The sequence below is a fragment of the Polypterus senegalus genome, chromosome 10 (assembly GCF_016835505.1).
Source record: "Polypterus senegalus isolate Bchr_013 chromosome 10, ASM1683550v1, whole genome shotgun sequence".
Classification (NCBI taxonomy): domain Eukaryota; kingdom Metazoa; phylum Chordata; class Cladistia; order Polypteriformes; family Polypteridae; genus Polypterus; species Polypterus senegalus.
In genome coordinates, this window is record NC_053163.1 from 167353555 (window position 1) to 167371552 (window position 17998).

General features: G+C 40.8%; 1 protein-coding gene across 4 annotated transcripts in view; it reads right to left on the reverse strand.

The window, feature by feature from the left end:
* patl1 (PAT1 homolog 1, processing body mRNA decay factor) overlaps window positions 1–17998 on the reverse strand; it is a 75052-nt gene that overhangs the window by 17749 nt on the left and 39305 nt on the right. For all 4 annotated transcript variants that reach the window (XM_039767344.1, XM_039767343.1, XM_039767342.1 and 1 more), the window contains 6 exons: window positions 14798–14887; window positions 12925–13220; window positions 10031–10214; window positions 4907–5030; window positions 2101–2198; window positions 533–592 (listed from right to left, as the gene is read on the reverse strand). In XM_039767344.1, coding sequence (XP_039623278.1) covers window positions 533–592; window positions 2101–2198; window positions 4907–5030; window positions 10031–10214; window positions 12925–13220; window positions 14798–14887 — 852 coding nt within the window. The remainder of the gene's footprint in view (window positions 1–532; window positions 593–2100; window positions 2199–4906; window positions 5031–10030; window positions 10215–12924; window positions 13221–14797; window positions 14888–17998) is intronic.

Sequence of the window (17998 nt, forward strand, 5' to 3'; positions counted from 1 at the left end):
TTATAGATGTATAGTTAAGTATATCCCCGGCCTAACAGTGAGCTAAAGAAAGCAGCCTTTACATCACGTTACAGACTATGGATCATGAAGCAACAACCAAGAGTGCACTCCAACACAAGGGGAGTCCTCCATGTGAACCTGGAGCATCAGACACTGTCCTAAAACCCTTGGTTATCATTTTAGAACTCTAGCCAGTAACGGAGAACCTCTTCTGTGTTATACGTTTGCCTGTCTTGTGTCCCATCTTATATATGCAGTTATCATATTCCTGTAGCTCTTCTGTGTATCAATAAATTGTATTTTTTCATTTCTTAAAATGAGTGGGCTTCAGATACCTTGATACAAGACTAGCGGACAGAAGCAGCTCCTTCAGAAAAAAAAGTAAGGAAGAAAGGTGGAACCTTACCAGTATATTTAATTCATTATTGGCATCACCAATGGCAAAACTGTTAACTGATTAATTAACATGGATCAATTCTTTTTCTCACATCATTAACCATTTCTCTTCATCGTGAATGTTAGAAGAGCCTACCTTCTCAATTGTGTAAAGGATCTGGCGCCTCTTATTCCAAACCTGTTTCTCTCGTTTCTCCTGTAAAATAAGAATAAACTGTTTAGCGATCACGATGCTGGCTCTTGTAAACAAGACATTCCAGATCCTGGGCTTCTGTTACAATGCCAAGCATTCAATGTGTTGTGCAATTTGTTAAGCAGCACCTGACTGCCATGGAAATCGCAAAATGAAATAGGGTTTCAGTTCAGTTTGTCTCAATGGAAAGTGTTAATTTGTGACCTGACGGATGCTGTACTGCTCCTAACGTACTTTCACAACTAGCCCACTTTAAACAGCGAGTCTCACTACATATGTAATGTGCTCACCATAATGATTCAGCCATAGTCTATTGCTTACACTGGTCCAGAGCACTGCTTAATGGCTCCCTGATGGCCAGATTTCTGTTGGGTTCCATCACTCATGACTAAATTTGGACATTTTCTCATTTTCAAGCGGTTGTTCTTGCGTTAACTTCCAAATGACCGACTTCACGCTCCTTTGTCCTACTCGTATATACTTTTATCAGTGGCGTAGCTCGAGTTCGTGCCGCTCGGGGTGGTGCTTCAATTTGCCGCCCTCCAACATATCTGAATATGTTAAACTATTTAAATAGAAAATTAAAATAACGTATAGAGAAAAATTAAGGTACATTTTGCATATATTTTTTCATATATAAACAGCAATAATTTTTTATATACATTTCTAAGCATCAACTAGACCAGAATATAGTATAGACGCACTGATAAGCCGTGTTCTAATTATTAGTTTAATATAATTACGCTACGAAAACCAGAACCAAAGTCGGGTACAAGTGATAGGTGGGGATGTTTTCTGCGCAGAGCAAAAACGCATTCGGATTAATAACGAAATGAAATTATATAAATTGTAAATTAGTTGTTTATCTTCCTAGAAATTATTATCGGTGCCTCATACATTTCAACTGCTGTGTCTGATGCAGGAGGACAGTCTGAACATCATTTTTCAAGCATTTGTGGTTAAAAATAAGAGAATTTGACTTTTTTCATTCATGAGTGATATTTTTCCGTACCCTGCTGCTTACACACGAATTGTACCGAGCCTTGTGGCCAATAATGCTGTCCCCAAAAATGTACCACCCGGGGCGGACCGCCCCTACCGAGCCACACCACTGACTTTTATATTCCAATTGATCATAGGACCTCTGTAGGCTCCTCCCAGAGTCCAACCGTTGAGTTTACCTAATTTTGTGTTTCTTAGTATTAGTTCCCCCCCATGTAAAAAACACTTTTGTGATGATGTTTGCTATAAAAGGCATGACATAAAATGAACATTAATTGATTAAATGCTCTAGTCCCAAAATGTAAGTAACCTGTTAAATTCTCCACATGCTGGATCAGGATTCTCCAGTTCCATTTTACTGCAAACACAATTAGATGGCAAATTTTGTTGTCACATAACACATTCATTCTTAACAGTTTTTGACATGGAAAAAAAAAAAAAAGAAGGAGCACAACAGCATTACCCAAACGTCCGAAGGGGTGTTGCACAGGAGCAATAAGTATCCTTACCTCGTCATCTGAGCGCGTCGTCACTACGGCGTCAATCATCTTGCGTGGGTTGTTTACGCTGGACACCGTTAACTTCCCCAGTGAGCCTGCAAACTGCACTAAAGGAATAAAGAGAGAGTGTTGAAGACAATCATCTGTCTGACAGGCTGAAGACGATGAAACCAAAGGGACGAATCAGGGACACTTGGATTGGCCAATGACTTGAACTTCTGCACAAAGCCACAGGGCTGGCTGGCTGGCACCAAAGCAAAATCGCCATCACTGGCAAGCAACACTCATGAACAACTCTTTAGTAAGTCGGCTGTGCTACACCTGAACCCCTGCACGGGGCAATCAGAACAGGTCAACGTGCGGATGTCTTTTTAGGAGTATCATTTAGTGCAGGGTTTCTCAAACTCGGTCCTGGGGACCCCCTGTGGCTGCAGGTTTTTGTTCCAACCAGATTCCTAATCAGTGACAACACCTCATAGCACTGAGCTCATTTCATTAGCTGGTATTTTTTTTTCTTTTATTTGACATTCAGAAAAGCATAGCAGCATGACTTTTACATTTATAGGACATTTATAAATATTTCTGCTTTTGCTATTGATTTAAATGCTTAACTTTCTTAATGTTGATTTCATTATACTTTGCCCTTTCTCTGTGCAGTTTTTCCCCCTTAATTATTTCTTAATAAAGACAACTTAAAACGAGAAGATCAGACACGCTGGCAAACAACACACTGAATAATCAAAGGCTGCAACTACTTCAGCGTCAGACCCACTAATTAGTAAATAATGGATTAAACAAACAATTAGAGCACCTTGAAAAGTAGAATGAAAATACTGTTAAAAAGAAAAAAAAATACATTATTCCTATAAAAACTGCTTGGTACATTTAAATTTTTTTTTTTTTTTAGCAAACTTAGTTTTCTAATTTCTTTATTGTTCCCTAAACACAGAACTTGGGAGATATCAGTTCACTTAATTAGCCCAGGAGTTCAATTAAAAACCGAAGCTGGTGGGAACAAAAACCTGCAGTGGCAGGGGGTCCCCAGGACCGACGTTGAGAACCCCTGATTTAGTGTGACCAATCAGTGATGCTGTTAGCCAAATTGATGTTGTGTTCATTTCCTGCTTAGTTCAGTTTAATTTGAGATAAAACCAATCAATTGCTCAACAGAAAAATGTCAAAAATAAATAAATAAATACATTTTCCAGAAACTTTCAGAACATATAAACACCCAATATTGGTAAAACTGTAAAATTCAGTTCCATTTGACTGTTAATGAACAAAACAGAAAAGATCACATGACATTTTTGAACAGGCCTGACTGCACTTGCCAAGGCCATCTGACTGCACAGGTGGCATCCAGCTAGGGCATGGCTTATATCACGCAGGCCAGCATGTTTTCAGTTAATGTGCTTTATTTCTATCATCACGGCGCATTACATGGTATTAAGAGAACATCCTTCTCGATTTTTCCTGTGGCGACGACACCAGTGCCATAGTGGTTAGCAGTGCTACCTAAATGATTGGCCATTTTGGGTTCCAATCCCACGCTGAGGTCTTTTCTGTGTGTCAGAATCTGGTCCTCCAGATGCTGTGGATTCCCTTTCATGTGCCTAAAGGTGTGTAGACCACATTACCCTTGTGTGCCGAGGTGTGTGTGAGTGGGTATGGGATTGTTGATCCTGCCTTACACCTAGTGCTTTCTGGAGAGGCTCTAGCTTCCCGTGACCCTGAATTAGATTAGGTGGGATATGAAAATGAAAATACACACGTAAGTAAAGTGGTGTCACCAGTGATGAACGCAACGGGTGCCACAGAATCAGGAACGAAGCACTAAACTGGTCACTCCAGGTCAGAATGGGGCAGGTACTGTGGCAGTGTAAAAACACAAGATTTACGCACTAAGGAGCCTCATGAGCAGAACTGGTCTGCAGCAGCTACAAGAATCCCCCACTAAAGAGCCACAGTGTAAATGAAGGACCAGGCTGACCAACACTCCTCAACAATGCACTCAGTCCACTCACAATGCACTCACTCAATGCAATCCACTCAGTCCTTCCTCATTCAGCATCTCCCAGGTGCCACTTCGTATCACAAAGTTTCCAACTCCTCGTGCAAATGTTAGATTTGAAGCATGGCCGCTACTAAGGACAAGCAATCTGGTCACCCCGTACATATTTTTGAGCTCAGGGTCTTCAATTGTACCCACTGTTAACAGTTGCATAAAATTAAGACATAGCCATGCAATCTCCATTGACTGTAGAATGGGTTGCGGTGAAGAGGTCAGTGACGTTAAATGTGGCACTGTCATATCATGCCACCTTTGCCACAAGTCTGTGCTCTGCTAGATCTGCCTCAGTGAACTGTATGTGCTGTTATAGTGAAGGCGCATCGGCAGCTCAGCCTCGAAGTGGTAGACCACACAAACCTCAGAGAGCTGAAGTACACAGTGCGTCACAAACAGAGTTCCAAATGGTCTCTGCAAGCAACATCAGCACAAGAACTGTGGTTCACAAGCCACGTGAAAGGTGTTTCTAATAGGCAGCGCAAAATGCAACTAAAGACATCCATCTAATCACTACAGTTTGGGAAAGCTGCGTGAAATAAAACTTAAATAAAAAATAATCCACTGCAGAAGAGACGGATGTCAAACAAAGGGTCACGACATGACAGGTGGCAGTAGTAGTTAGCCTCTGTGACACATGGGATGACGGGGAAAGAGCACTTTGTTGGTTGGTTATTTTAGCAACATCAAGAAACCACACACATTCTCGGGTGTTAACACTGCAAAGACAGTTTGCCTTTTGTGCCATACCTGGTCGGTAGGTATGCTCCAGTTTCGCAACCTGAGGAGTAATGAGTTTTGTGTGCTCTTTTTTTGGCATGTCTCCATTGGAGTCTAAAGGTGATGGTCTCTTCTCCAGCTTCTCAAAATAGTTCTGAGGGAAGAAGAAAAACAAAAAGGTATCCATCATGAGGACTGGGTGCAAGCAACAAAAAAATCTCATGTCAAGAGTATTCAGGCTTACTTGAGAGCTGGAAGCACAGACTGCTAGTTAAACTGCTAACAATGGCACACAGCCCACTAACACTTGATCGACACCAGAGGTGTGGCAATCAGGCCAGCGTTATATGAATGAAGCATTCATGGCCAAGCGGAAATCCATTGCCTCGCCAGAGTAGACAAGCCAAATACCATCCTCGCTTGACATTTGCCTCGATTTTTACTTGCTACAGCGGTTGTTAGTGCTGCCAGTGTGTAGTTTCCTACTGTCCTGTATGTGTATTTGCAGATTGTGTGAGGTCTCCTCTGTGACCCTGAACTCTATACATTTACAGGTGCATCTCAATAAATTAGGATCTCATCGAAAAGTTAATTTATTTCAGTAATGCGATTCAAAAAGTGGCAGAAAAGTAATGAGACTGGCAACACTGCAAGCGATCTAGCAACGCTGCGCTGTTGTCCTTGATAGAGCACGTGTATCAGTACCCTCCCATAGCTCAGTGCGAGTTTCAACTCCTTCCGTTAACTACGTGATTTTTGTGACTGCTATTAGCGAAGTTGTGTTTTTGGTTGTGCGTCACGCAAAATGGAACAGCGGAATCTGGAGCAACGCTGTGCCATTAAATTTTGTGTTAAGCTTGGAGAATCGGCAAGTGTGACGTTTGAAAAGTTAAAACAGGCCTATGGGGAACATTCTTTATCCCGAGCTCAAGTTTTTCGCTGGCACAAATCATTTTTGGAAGGCAGAAAACACGTTGAAGATGAATACCGTTCAGGGAAGACTTGACTTGAAAACCAATGAAAAAATCGAACGTGTGAACACTCTTGTGACATCAGACCGTCGTTTAAGATTAAGAATGTTGAGTGAACAATTAAATTTGAACAGATTTACCGTTCATCAAATTTTGACTGAACATTTGCACATGCGAAAGGTCTGTGCCAAAATGGTGCTGAAAAACTGCCCTCTCCATAACAGACTTTTTGACCTCAAAACGCATTCCTGTGGTTCCTCAGCCCCCTTATTCACCTGACCTCAGTCCGTGTGACTTTTTCCTTTTTCCTAAACTGAAAAATGTCCTCAAAGGACGTCATTTCGGGACTGTAGAAAACATCCAAAAGAGTGTAACGGACATGCTGAAGACCATACCAGTTGAAGACTTCCAGCGCTGCTACCATCAGTGGGAACAACGTCTCCATCGGTGTGTGGCTGCCCAAGGGAACTACTTTGAAGGGGATAACATTGATGTTTGAAAAAAAGAAAAACTTTGGTAAATAAAAAATCAGTCTCATTACTTTTCTGCCACACCTCGTATTATATGGATTCATTACGCACAGAGTAATACGTTTCTTTTCATTTTGACGATTATGGCCTACAGGTAATAAAAACTCAAAATTCAGTATCTCAGAAAATTAGAATATTACATAAGACCAATGGGAAAAAAAAGGATTTATAATACAGGAATGTTGGCCTACTGAAAAGCCTGTCTGCCTGAATGACTGCATCAATGCAGCGTGGCGTGGGGGCAATCAGCCTGTGGCACTGTTGAGTGCTTATGAAAGCCCAGGACGCTTTGATCGCAGCCTTCAGCTCGTCTGCATTGCTGGGTCTGGTGTCTGTCATCTTCCTCTTAATCGATTATCTATGGGGTTTAGATCAGGCAAGTTTGCTGGCCAATCAAGCCCAAGTGATACCATGGTCGTTAAACCAGGTATTGGTACGTCTGGCAGTGTGAGCAGGTGCCAAGTCCTGCTGGAAATTTTAAAGTCCGCATCAAGCAGGTGCTCCAAAATGTCTTGGAAGACGGCTCTGCTGACTTTGGACTTGACAAAACACAGTGGACCGACACCAGCAGATGACATGGCTCCCCAAATCATCACTGACTGTGGAAACTTCACACTGGACTTCAACTTGGATTCCGTGCCTCTCCACTCTTCCTTCAGACTCTGGGACCGCGATTTCCAAATGGATCTGAAAAGAGGATTTTGGATCAGTGAGCAACAGTCCAGTCCGTTCTCTCCTTAGCCCAGGTAGGACGCTTCCGACGTGGTCTCTGGTTCAGGAGCGGCTTGACACCAGGAATGTGACAGTTGTACGCCACGTCCCGGATACTTTTGCTTCACAATCCTCTCAAGCCTGCACTTATCCCTCTTGCTTGTGCACCGTTTTCTGCCACATTTTTCCCTTCAACTCAACTTTACATTACAGCACTCTGTGAACAGCCAGCTTCTTTATAGAAATGACCTTTTGTGGCTTCCCCTCCTTGTGGAGCGTCTCAATGACTGTCTTCTGGACAGCAGTGTTCCCCATGATTGTGTGGCCTACTGAACCAGACTGAGAGACATTTCAAGGCTCAGGACCCCTTTGCAGGTGTTTTGGGTTAATTACTTGAGTGGAGTGGGACACCAGGAGTCTACAATATTGAACTATTTCACAATATTCTAATTTTCTGAGATACTGAATTTTGAGTTTCAAGCCATAATCACCATAATGAAAAATAAACGCTTGAAATATATCAATCTGTGTGTAAATGAATCGATACACCAGTTTCACTTTTTGAATTGAATTACTGAAACAAATTAACTTTTCGATGATATTGTAATTCATTGAGATGCTCCTACATTTGAAAACTAGTGTGTGTCAGAATGAATGCTCAATACAGTCAGAGAGTGAATGTGAAGCTTCCATTCCTTTATCAGGACTGTGTAAAAAGCAATTAATCTCGTCGTCATTTCATCTCGTCAAGCATACAGTGGTGTGAAAAACTATTTGCCCCCTTCCTGATTTCTTATTCTTTTGCATGTTTGTCACACAAAATGTTTCTGATCATCAAACACATTTAACCATTAGTCAAATATAACACAAGTAAACACAAAATGCAGTTTTTAAATGATGGTTTTTATTATTTAGGAAGAAAAAAAATCCAAACCTACATGGCCCTGTGTGAAAATGTAATTGCCCCCTTGTTAAAAAAATCACCTAACTGTGGTGTATCACACCTGAGTTCAATTTCCTGATTACTGCCACACCTGTTTCAATCAAGAAATCACTTCAATAGGAGCTGCCTGACACAGAGAAGTAGACCAAAAGCACCTCAAAAGCTAGACATCATGCCAAGATCCAAAGAAATTCAGGACCAAATGAGAACAGAAGTAATTGAGATCTATCAGTCTGGTAAAGGTTATAAAGCCATTTATAAAGCTTTGGGACTTCAGTGAACCACAGTGAGAGCCATTATCCACAAATGGCAAAAACATGGAACAGTGGTGAACCTTCCCAGGAGTGGCCGGCCGACCAAAATTACCCCAAGAGCGCAGAGACAACTCATCTGAGAGGTCACAAAAGACCCCAGGACAACGTCTAAAGAACTGCAGGCCTCACTTGCCTCAATTAAGGTCAGTGTTCACGACTCCACCATAAGAAAAACGGCCTGCATGGCAGATTTCCAAGACGCAAACCACTGTTAAGCAAAAGAACATTAGGGCGTCTCAATTTTGCTAAGAAACATCTCAATGATTGCCAAGACTTTTTGGAAAATACCTTGTGGACTGATGAGACAAAAGTTGAACTTTTTGGAAGGCAAATGTCCCGTTACATCTGGCGTAAAAGGAACACAGCATTTCAGAAAAAGAACATCATACCAACAGTAAAATATGGTGGTGGTAGTGTGATGGTCTGGGGTTGTTTTGTTGCTTCAGGACCTGGAAGGCTTGCTGTGATAGATGGAACCATGAATTCTACTGTCTACCAAAAATCCTGAAGGAGAATGTCCGGCCATCTGTTTGTCAACTCAAGCTGAAGCGATCTTGGGTGCTGCAACAGGACAATGACCCAAAACACACCAGCAAATCCACCTCTGAATGGCTGAAGAAAAACAAAATGAAGACTTTGGAGTGGCCTAGTCAAAGTCCTGACCTGAATCCAATTGAGATGCTATGGCATGACCTTAAAAAGGCGCTTCATGCTAGAAAACCCTCAAATAAAGCTGAATTACAGCAATTCTGCAAAGATGAGTGGGCCAAAATTCCTCCAGAGCTGTAAAAGACTCATTGCAAGTTATCGCAAACGCTTGATTGCAGTTATTGCTGCTAAGGGTGGCCCAACCAGTTATTAGGTTCAGGGGGCAATTACTTTTGACACAGGGCCATGTAGGTTTGGATTTTTTTCTCCTAAATAATAAAACCATCATTTAAAAACTGCATTTTGTGTTTACTTGTGTTATATTTGACTAATGGTTAAATGTGTTTGATGATCAGAAACATTTTGTGTGACAAACATGCAAAAGAATAAGAAATCAGGAAGGGGGCAAATAGTTTTTCACACCACTGTATCTGTGACTCTACAATCAAAGAAACACAACTGGAATTTGACTGACCACATCATTTCGCTCTCAAGGTATGCACAAATCTATTTCTGACTTGAGTCCATAATGAGATAAAAGTGGCAATAACAAAAGCCTGTGTGTATCTGGGAGATTTCCCCTAAGCACAAATACACGCTGAAATTTATCCTGACTCAAACAATCTGCATTTCCTGACATGGCTTTTTCTGTTTTATCTTTTTGACACGTGTTGGTACAGTGCAAGCCATTTTTAAGTGTTGTTCTTCCTCACCTATGTGACGGTTGGAGCAACTGGTCTGCTTGCAGTCATGCATGTGTGCTTTCTACTTGGTATTACTGATACTAAAAAAAAAAAAAAAAGCTTGTATCATTACATTTTTGGAATTTTGAAAGTGACTTGGTACCAAAGTATCGGATCTTGTGACATCTCAAGTACAAAGCAATTACCTGTTGGGTCTGTTAACATAATGTTTTAGATTCATTTTCAAGTTCTCTGCTACTCCACAGAAAGAATTCACACAGCAGGGGACAATAGCTTATAGCAGTGTTAATCTCATTTAAGCTTATAATAAGAGCTGCCCACATCTTTACATACCTGGTAGTAGTAGTCATCGAGATAAGGATCAGTACTCTGGAGCTGCATCATCTGAATTCGGCACACCCACTCCTTCTCCCGGGATGTCATCAAGTTGCTGTACGGATCTCTTTTACACCTGTCCTGAGATGTGCCATGCCGATGGGTACGGTCACATGTCCCATTCTGTCCTCTGCGCTGCTGACTGACACACAGTAAAAGCAATTAAAAACCAAAGAAGTAGGCAGACACAACCATTACCTTCTCTGATAAGGCACCACCAAAGAGGATTAATTATATCCTTGAAAAAAATTCACAATTAAATAAAAGCAAACAGATTTTTTAAGCCCTGGCACTTGCTGAAGCTTGCATTATCAAATCAGTTTCCCCAAGTCAAGGATATTCTATGTTGCAAGCTACTAGGAATAGCATAATTATATAAAAAGCAATAATAATAATAAAATGAATGTTAATAATAATAATAAATAAAATAATTATATTATAGAGTTTCAAACATCTATAACTCAAATCTGGTGCCGAGAACAGACCAGAGACTCTCTCAGGATCATCCATTGCAAGGCAGGAAGCAGCACTTGATAGGACAGGACATCCACATACAGGTGCCGGTCATAAAATTAGAATATCATGACAAAGTTGATTTGTTTCAGTAATTCCATTCAAAAAGTGAAACTTGTATATTAGATTCATTCATTACACACAGACTGATGTATTTCAAATGTTTATTTCTTTTAATTTTGATGATTATAACTGACAACTAATGAAAGTCCCAAATTCAGTATCTCGGAAAATTAGAATATCAATTAAGACCAATGCAAAAAGGATTTTTAGAAATGTTGGCCAACTGAAAGGTATGAACATGAAAAGTATGAGCATGTACAGCACTCAATATTTAGTTGGGGCTCCTTTGGCCTGGATTACTGCAGCAATGCGGCGTGGCATGGAGTCGATCAGTCTGTGGCACTGCTCAGGTGTTATGAGAGCCCATGTTGCTCTGATAGTGGCCTTCAGCTCTTCTGAATTGTTGGGTCTGGCGTATTGCATCTTCCTCTTCACAATAGATTTTCTATGGGGTTAAGGTCAGGCAAGTTTACTGGCCAATCAAGAACAGGGATACCATGGTCCTTAAACCAGGTACTGGTAGCTTTGGCACTTTGTGCAGGTGCCAGGTCCTGTTGGAAAATGAAATCTGCATCTCCATAAAGTTCGTCAGCAGCAGGAAGCATGAAGTGCTCTAAAACTTCCTGGTAGATGGCTGCGTTGACCTTGGACCTCAGAAAACACAATGGACCAACACCAGCAGATGACATGGCACCCCAAACCATCACTGACTGTGGAAACTTTACACTGGACCTCAAGCAACGTGGATTCTGTGCCTCTCCTCTCTTCCTCCAGACTCTGGGACCTTGATTTCCAAAGGAAATGCAAAATTTACTTTCATCAGAGAACATAACTTTGGACCACTCAGCAGCAGTTTTGTCTTTAGCCCAGGTGAGACGCTTCTGACGCGGTCTCTTGTTCAAGAGTGGCTTGACACAAGGAATCGACAGCTGAACCCATGTCTTGCATACGTCTGTGTGTGGTGGTTCTTGAAGCACTGACTCCAGCTGCAGTCCACTCTTTGTGAATCTCCCCCACAGTTTTGTTTCACAATCCTCTCCAGGGTGCGGTTATCCCTATTGCTTGTACACTTTTTTCTACCACATCTTGTCCTTCCCTTCACCTCTCTATTAATGTGCTTGGACACAGAGCTCTGTGAACAGCCAGCCTCTTTAGCAATGACCTTTTGTGTCTTGCCCTCCTTGTGCAAGGTGTCAATGGTCGTCTTTTGGACAACTGTCAAGTCAGCAGTCTTCCCCATGATTGTGTAGCCTACAGAACTAGACTGAGAGACCATTTAAAGGCTTTTGAGTTAATTAGCTGATTAGAGTGTGGCACCAGGTGTCTTCAATATTGAACCTTTTCACAATATTCTAATTTTCCGAGATACTGAATTTGGGACTTTCATTAGTTGTCAGTTATAATCATCAAAATTAAAAGAAATAAACATTTGAAATACATCAGTCCGTGTGTAATGAATGAATCTAATATACAAGTTTCACTTTTTGAATGGAATTACTGAAATAAATCAACTTTGTCATGATATTCTAATTTTATGACCAGCACCTGTACACTCACACTGGTGTACCCAGAAAGAAAGAAAAAATGCAGACACACGAATATTCAGACTCCTTACATATAATGAATGCCCTGGGCCCATGATGTAAATCTTGGTCATGGGATCTGTTAGGCAGCTATGCACTACGCCACATAAAAAAAAAAACTATTTACTGAAAAAAATGATAAAAATTTTGATAACTGCAAGTAGGAATTTTACATATTCTTTTAAGGAAGGTGGTCAGGAATGTTAGAAGGCAATGGTCTAACAGGCCAGCCTAGCCAAAAGAGTGCCAGAGCAAAGTACAAACCCATGTCTTTTGATACAATTCCACATTTTACCCATGAAAAGAACGTTAAAAAAAGCCAATCACCTCTGTTACCCAACGTCACCGACTACACTGACAAAACAGGGGATATTTAGCTGACAAAATATCCACCTTCTAGAGTACACTAAATACTTGGTAAACGACGAAAAGGCACGTACTGCAGCCTGAGGATGGTCCTCAGAAATAAAAAGGGAGCAGTGCTTCAAAGACATGTTCACATCTTAACTTACTAAGCTTTGGCTTAAGCCAAGAGCCACACTTCCCAGTTTTTGGGGCTAACAACTTTAATCAGATTACTGACTTAACACTAGAAGGCTGAAATAAACAATGAGCATGAAAATCTGGGCAAAAAAAGAAAAGTCTAAATCAAAGTAATGCCAGCTGCAAGACATTCTCAACTCTGGCTCTCACCTTCTGGACTGCTGCTGCTGCCTCTGATGAAGAAGCCTGCGGTGCTGGGGGTGCAGGTGTGTAGTGTCAGGTCGGAACATGCTCTGTTGGGAATGGAGGTTATGGAGGTGCCCAGGAGGGCACTGGGGAGGATGTGGAGGTGCAGGACTAAAAAATGGACGAAAACCTCCACCGCCGCCAACCGGTGACATCATTTGTCCCATCCGACCTTGTAGCAGCTTGGGGTTAACAGCAGTCAGAGGGTTTCCAGCCAGTCTGGAGACACGGGCAAAATGACTAGGTGACATATGACCAGGCTGTTAGTACAAAGAAAGAGAGAAAAAACAAATCACTGAAATTTAGCTTAAAAAAAGGAGAGAGCAGTGAAGACTTCACTTCTGTCACAGTAACGTGGATGGTTCGAGTAATAATAATAATAATAATACAACATTTTATTTATATAGTGCCTTTCCCATGCTCAAGGCACTTACATAATATAAGAAAGTACAGCAGGGTATACAGTATATAGCATAGTACAAAGCAAATAAATGAATAAAGAAGATTACAACAGTGAATTCAGAGAAAGCCTAACAGATAACAGAATTGATGGTCTATCACAAACATACAGGTGACATGAGCATCTTGACAGAGAGTTAAACTGAGAGAAGGGTAATAAAGTCAAGTAGAGCTAAACGCCTTCCTGAACAGATGAGTATTGAGTTGTTTTTTTAAAAGAATTCATGGAGTCAGCTGATCTGAGTAATTTTGGTAGATCATTCCAGAGTCTGGGCTGGGCGCTATACAGCTGAAGGCCCTGCTGTCACCCATGGAGTGTAGATTAGTGTGGGGCACAAGAAGATGGCCAGAATCAGAGGACCTTAGTGAGCGGGCGGGCACATAGTGATGGAGAAGGTCGCTGATGTAGTTTGGCGCAAGGTTATTAGTAGGATTTTATATTCGATTCTGTAAGACACAGGGAGCCAGTGAAGACGGAGCAGGATGGGTGTTATGTGCTCGCTGCTGCTTGTTCGAGTGAGGACTCCTGCAGCTGAGTTTTGAATAAGCTGGAGCTGTGATAGAAGATTAGAAGGGGCACCTGCCAGCAGCGAGTTACAATAATCGATGCGGGATGAGATAAAAGCAGGGACAAGTTTCTCAGCATTAGAAAAGGAGAGGAAGGAGCGAACACAGGATATGTTACGGAGGTGAAAGTAAGAAAGTTTCTTAATGTGATTTATGTGGGCGGAATAAGAGAGGGAGGAATGAAAAACGACACCAAGATTCTTTGCAGTAGAGGCAGGTCTGATGAGATCACCGCCAAGATGGACTGGGACGGAGCTCATTTTATTAAGTTGCATTTTAGTCCCAATTTGCAGGAGTTCAGTTTTGTTGCAGTTTATTTTTAAAGAGTTCTGCTCCATCCAGTGGCCAAAGAATCTCCAAGGGTCCCAGCTGGAGAATTGCAGATGTCATGTAATACAATTCTGAATTAAGTTACACCAGACTGGTCACTAAGCAATGAAATCCAACTTGGCATTACTCAAAATAATCCTGTTACAGAGTTAGGGATTATTGTGAACTCAAAAGTGAAAACTTTATGTATTCCAATAAGGTGCGAGTGTAGTGAAGTCCTGAAACATGTGACTATTATGAAGCAGGTGTCTGACAATCACATTCACAAAAGTTTGATGCACATTTCCCCGCCTGACCCAACCCCATCAACCTTATAAAGTGACCAAAGTCAGCTTTCCCCTTCAATTGTATGAAAGCAACAACCCAGGATACAGTGGACTCTTTAAAAGCCCAACTGCAAATTTTGGGGTGGGCAAAAATTGTGCAAACTACGCACACCACTAGTAACCAAGACCCCAAGTTTATTTGTTTAAGTCAGTACCTGTGCAGCTCCAATCATTTGTGCACGGTGAAGTTGGCTCAGGACAGGAGGAACATTAGATGAGAAAGGATGGGCACACAAGGGGGAATTCTGGAGGTAGAAAAGAAGGAATAGTTAAAATACTAAAAAAAAATAAATCCGTGCTAACAGGTAAAGTTTTATTATACAACAATTAATATAAATTCTTCCCACTCAATAGTCCATCTTACAGCACTGGCATGTAGTGGAAAACAAAAAATGATCACGAGAGAGTAAATTGACTACTTGCACGTCCATGTTGCACTGCTTTATAATAGCCCTGCATGAACACACAACCTACATGAGGTACAGCTATTAAATCACAAGATTGGTGCTGTGACTTAATTTTATTGAAGATGACGTACATTTCAATTAACTTCTCTTTCAATATATATCCCGCATGTATCTACACACCGCTGCATTCTGGTCTTCCACTGATCAAAGCAGTGTTGTAAATTACCTTCCGACAGTTCGCCTCAGTAAATCACTCAAAATGGGGTCCCCTTTAGGGAAAAAAAAAAAAATGCGCTGAGCTCAGTCTGCTGAGTAGGGGGCTGCGGGGGTTCACGTCCTGCAGTGGGTTTCTCGCCCAAAAACCTCTTCAGTGACAATGCAAAGTGGACCGAGACCTTGAAAACCTTGAAGAAAAATCAGAATGAGATACTGGGCTAAACAAACAGGCTTGATGGACTGAATGATCTCCTCTCGTTTGCCAAATTTCTAACATTTCTTATGGATCATTTGTCCTGACGAAGGATGAAACCGTTTTCCCACAACTGAAGCCTACCTCCTGTTGCACCACCTGGAACTCGCTCTTCCAAAATTATGCCCTTAATGCCAAAGACGACAATCAACAGGTCCTTGCCTTTTTGTGCTTTCTTCATCCTTGCTAACAACAACGGTGTTTTCCAGTGTACTGACTCTCACTTCATCTCAGGATCGTACTGGAATATCCCAAGTCTCATTGCAAGCAATAACTATATATATATATATATATATATATATATATATATATATATATATATATATATACATATATACATATATATATACACATATACACATATATATATATATATATATATATATATATATATACACATATACACATATATATATATATATACACACATATACACATATATATATACATATATACACATATATATATATGTATATATACATATATACACATATATATATACATATATACACATATATATATATATATATATATACATATATACACATATATATATACATATATATATATATATATATATATATATATATATATATATATATATATATATATATATATATATATATATATATATATATATATATACATACACACACACTCACCTAAAGGATTATTAGGAACATCTGTTCAATTTCTCATTAATGCAATTATCTAATCAACCAATCACATGGCAGTTGCTTCAATGCATTTAGGGGTGTGGTCCTGGTCAAGACAATCTCCTGAACTCCAAACTGAATGTCAGAATAGCAAAGAAAGGTGATTTAAGCAATTTGGAGCGTGGCATGGTTGTTGGTGCCAGACGGGCCGGTCTGAGTATTTCACAATCTGCTCAGTTACTGGGATTTTCACGCACAACCATTGCTAGGGTTTACAAAGAATGGTGTGAAAAGGGAAAAACATCCAGTATGTGGCAGTACTGTGGGCGAAAATGCCTTGTTGATGCTAGAGGTCAGAGGAGAATGAATGGGCCGACTGGTTCAAGTTGATAGAAGAGCAACTTTGACTGAAATAACCACTCGTTACAACCGAGGTATGCAGCAAAGCATTTGTGAAGCCACAACACGCACAACCTTGAGGCGAAGGGCTACAACAGCTGAAGACCCCACCGGGTACCACTCATCTCCACTACAAATAGGAAAAAGAGGCTACAATTTGCACGAGCTCACCAAAATTGGACAGTTGAAGACTGGAAAAATGTTGCCTGGTCTGATGAGTCCCAATTTCTGTTGAGACATTCAAATGGTAGTCAGAATTTGGCGTAAACAGAATGAGAACATGGATCCATCATGCCTTGTTACCACTGTGCAGGCTGGTGGTGGTGGTGTAATGGTGTGGGGGATGTTTTCTTGGCACACTTTAGGCCCCTTAGTGCCAATCGGGCATTGTTTAAATGCCACGGGCTACCTGAGCATTGTTTCTGACCATGTCTATCCCTTCATGACCACCATGTACCCATCCTCTGATGGCTACTTCCAGCAGGATAATGCACCATGTCACAAAGCTCGAATCATTTCAAATTGGTTACTTGAACATGACAATGAGTTCACTGTACTAAAATGGCCCCCACAGTCACCAGATCTCAACCCAATAGAGCATCTTTGGGATGTGGTGGAATGGGAGCTTCGTGCCCTGGATGTGCATCCCACAAATCTCCATCAACTGCAAGATGCTATCCTATCAATATGGGCCAACATTTGTAAAGAATGCTTTCAGCACCTTGTTGAATCAATGCCACGTAGAATTAAGGCAGTTCTGAAGGCGAAAGGGGGTCAAACACCGGATTAGTATGGTGGTCCTAATAATCCTTTAGGTGAGTGTATATGTGTATATATAGTTCGGGTCTGCTCAAGTTTATCCCAAAATGTTGACATAAGTTTCCTTGAGATTTATTTTTTGGTCAGAGGTGAAAAGCTGAAGGACAACTTTGGCACAAACTTTTGTCATGTTTAGACTGTCATGCAAAATCTGCGTTAACCATCTGTTTACCAATGTGTACCATTTCTGCAGCCATACTGATGTGGAGTTATTGATCATTTTGAATAAATTCGACTTTTTTTAAAAAAAAACAAAAAAAAAAAAACACATTCTGGCCGGATTTTGACGTGCATGGACATCCAGGATGTTCATCTTCTTTGACATCCTCTCAACTTCCACAAATGTCTTTTGTGGCATTTGAACGCACATGCACGTGACATGTCTTCAGACAGCATCCAAAACAATTCAGTGGGTGTTTTGCTCAATTTTACCCAAAATTTCAAATTGTTCTTCTATTTTCTTTTTTCTTTTTGACATACAAGAAAAACACATTCATTTCAAACAGTGCGTGGCAGCAAAATAATAATACGACATGACTGAAACTAGCCGGGCCTATTGATGCTTTTCCTCAGATTGCATAATGTTGTTTAATCCACTGAAGCCCA